At 35.0% G+C, this 1,937-nt stretch overlaps 1 protein-coding gene across 1 annotated transcript in view; it reads left to right on the forward strand.

The window, feature by feature from the left end:
- Window positions 1–1,937, forward strand: part of LOC106475108 — a gene marked incomplete at its 5' end in the record, with an annotated part of 25,028 nt that overhangs the window by 3,790 nt on the left and 19,301 nt on the right. The window contains one exon of the mRNA XM_022379316.1: window positions 534–660. Within this exon, the coding sequence (XP_022235024.1) occupies window positions 534–660 (127 nt within the window). The remainder of the gene's footprint in view (window positions 1–533; window positions 661–1,937) is intronic.

Consider the following 1,937-nt stretch of genomic DNA (forward strand, 5'->3'; position numbering starts at 1 on the left):
CAACATATCCACCGCACACGCTATTGTTTATTGAAGATAACTAGTTCAACATATCCTCCGGACACGCTTGTGTTTAATGGAGATAACTAGTTCAACATATCCACCGGACATGCTTGTGTTTAATGAAGATAACTCGTTCAACATATCCACTGGACACGCTTGTGTTTAAGGAAGATTTTTAGTTCAACATATCCACCGGACACGCTATTGTTTATTGAAGATAACTAGTTCAACATATCCACCGGACACGCTTGTGTTTAATGAAGATAACTCGTTCAACATATCCACCGGACATGCTTGTGTTTAATGAAGATAACTCGTTCAACATATCCACCGGACATGCTTGTGTTTAATGGAGATAAATGGTTTTCTTTGTTTTTAACATAGGAGCCACACAATTAAACAGGTGGTATGGTTTTCTTTGTTTTTAATGTAGGAGCCATACAATTAAAGAGATGGTATGGCTTTCTTTGTTTTTAACGTAGGAGCCACACAATTAAACAGTTGGTATGGTTTTATTTGTTTTTATATAGGAGCCATACAGTTAAAGAATTGGAAACCGCTAAGTTTTGAACAAATCACTGATTCATCTGAAATCACAGTTGGAGAAATCCTGGGTGATCTAGCAGCGGTAGCCACACTAAGGATTCGGCTATCTAGGTGGGTCTTACTTTAATCAATTTTGTTTTCAGGTTTTGATGTGAACGTGACTCCATCAGCAGAATACGTTTCCTTTGAGATCAACAAATAATTATCATTTAATGTTGTCAGTATATACTTGTGTCATTGTCGATTTACCTCGAGTAGTCAGTTAGTCTGCTAACTGGAGGTTAAAGGATACCGATTCTTCTCACTAACCAAGTTTAACATGCAGAAGGAGACAGTATTACAGATTCTCTTCAATCACTAACGAAGTTGGGCATACAGAGGGAGGTAGTAAAAAAATGTACAAATCCAAAAAATCTTCCTTAAACACAAGCGTGTCCAGTGGATATGTTGAACGAGTTATCTTCATTAAACACAAGCATGTCCGGTGGATATGTTGAACTAATTATCTTCATTAAACACAAGCGTGTCCGGTGGATATGTTGAACTAGTTATCTTCATTAAACACAAGCATGTCCGGTGGATATGTTGAACTAGTTATCTCCATTAAACACAAGCGTGTCCGGTGGATGTGTTGAACTAAACCACCTGTTTAATTGTATGGCTCCTATTTTAAGCCAAAGTGTGTTCACACTCTGGGTCTTGTTTTAATTATTTAGTCAGTCAACTATGGATAAAGTGTGTTCACACTCTAGGTTTGTTTTAATTATTTAGTCAATCAACTATGGATAAAGTGTTTTCACACTCCAGGTTTTGTTTTAATTATTTAATCAGTCAACTTTGGATAAAGTGTGTACTTGTTTTTCATTGTTGATTTTTAATCCTGAGATTATTCAGTCAACAATTTTACCATTAATTCAAGCATGAGTTTCTTCATCCATCTGCCCGCTATATTTTTATTGTTGTTAAAAGGCATGTAACAAGTAGTTATATGCAGATTGGAGTCTTCAGCAAGAATGCTTGTATGATTATTAACATGAGATTAGCATGTAACAACTGTGTTTTCATTCTTGTTTCTTAAATAGCATTCATAAACTTGTTTCTATCGTTTTCGATATAAATATATTCAGACAGAATGGTTTTCTTTGTTTTAATGTAGGAGCCATACAATTAAAGAGATGGTATGGTTTTCTTTGTTTTAATGTAGGAGCCATACAATTAAAGAGATGGTATGGTTTTCTTTGTTTTTAGCATAGGAGCCATACAATTAAACAGATGGTATGGCTTTCTTTGTTTTTAACATAGGAGCCATACAATTAAACAGGTGGTATGGCTTTCTTTGTTTTTAATGTTCCATAGTTGACTGATTAAATAATTAAAACAAGACCTAG

The sequence above is a fragment of the Limulus polyphemus genome, unplaced genomic scaffold, assembly GCF_000517525.1.
Source record: "Limulus polyphemus unplaced genomic scaffold, Limulus_polyphemus-2.1.2 Scaffold8100, whole genome shotgun sequence".
NCBI classification, from domain to species: Eukaryota; Metazoa; Arthropoda; class Merostomata; order Xiphosura; family Limulidae; genus Limulus; species Limulus polyphemus.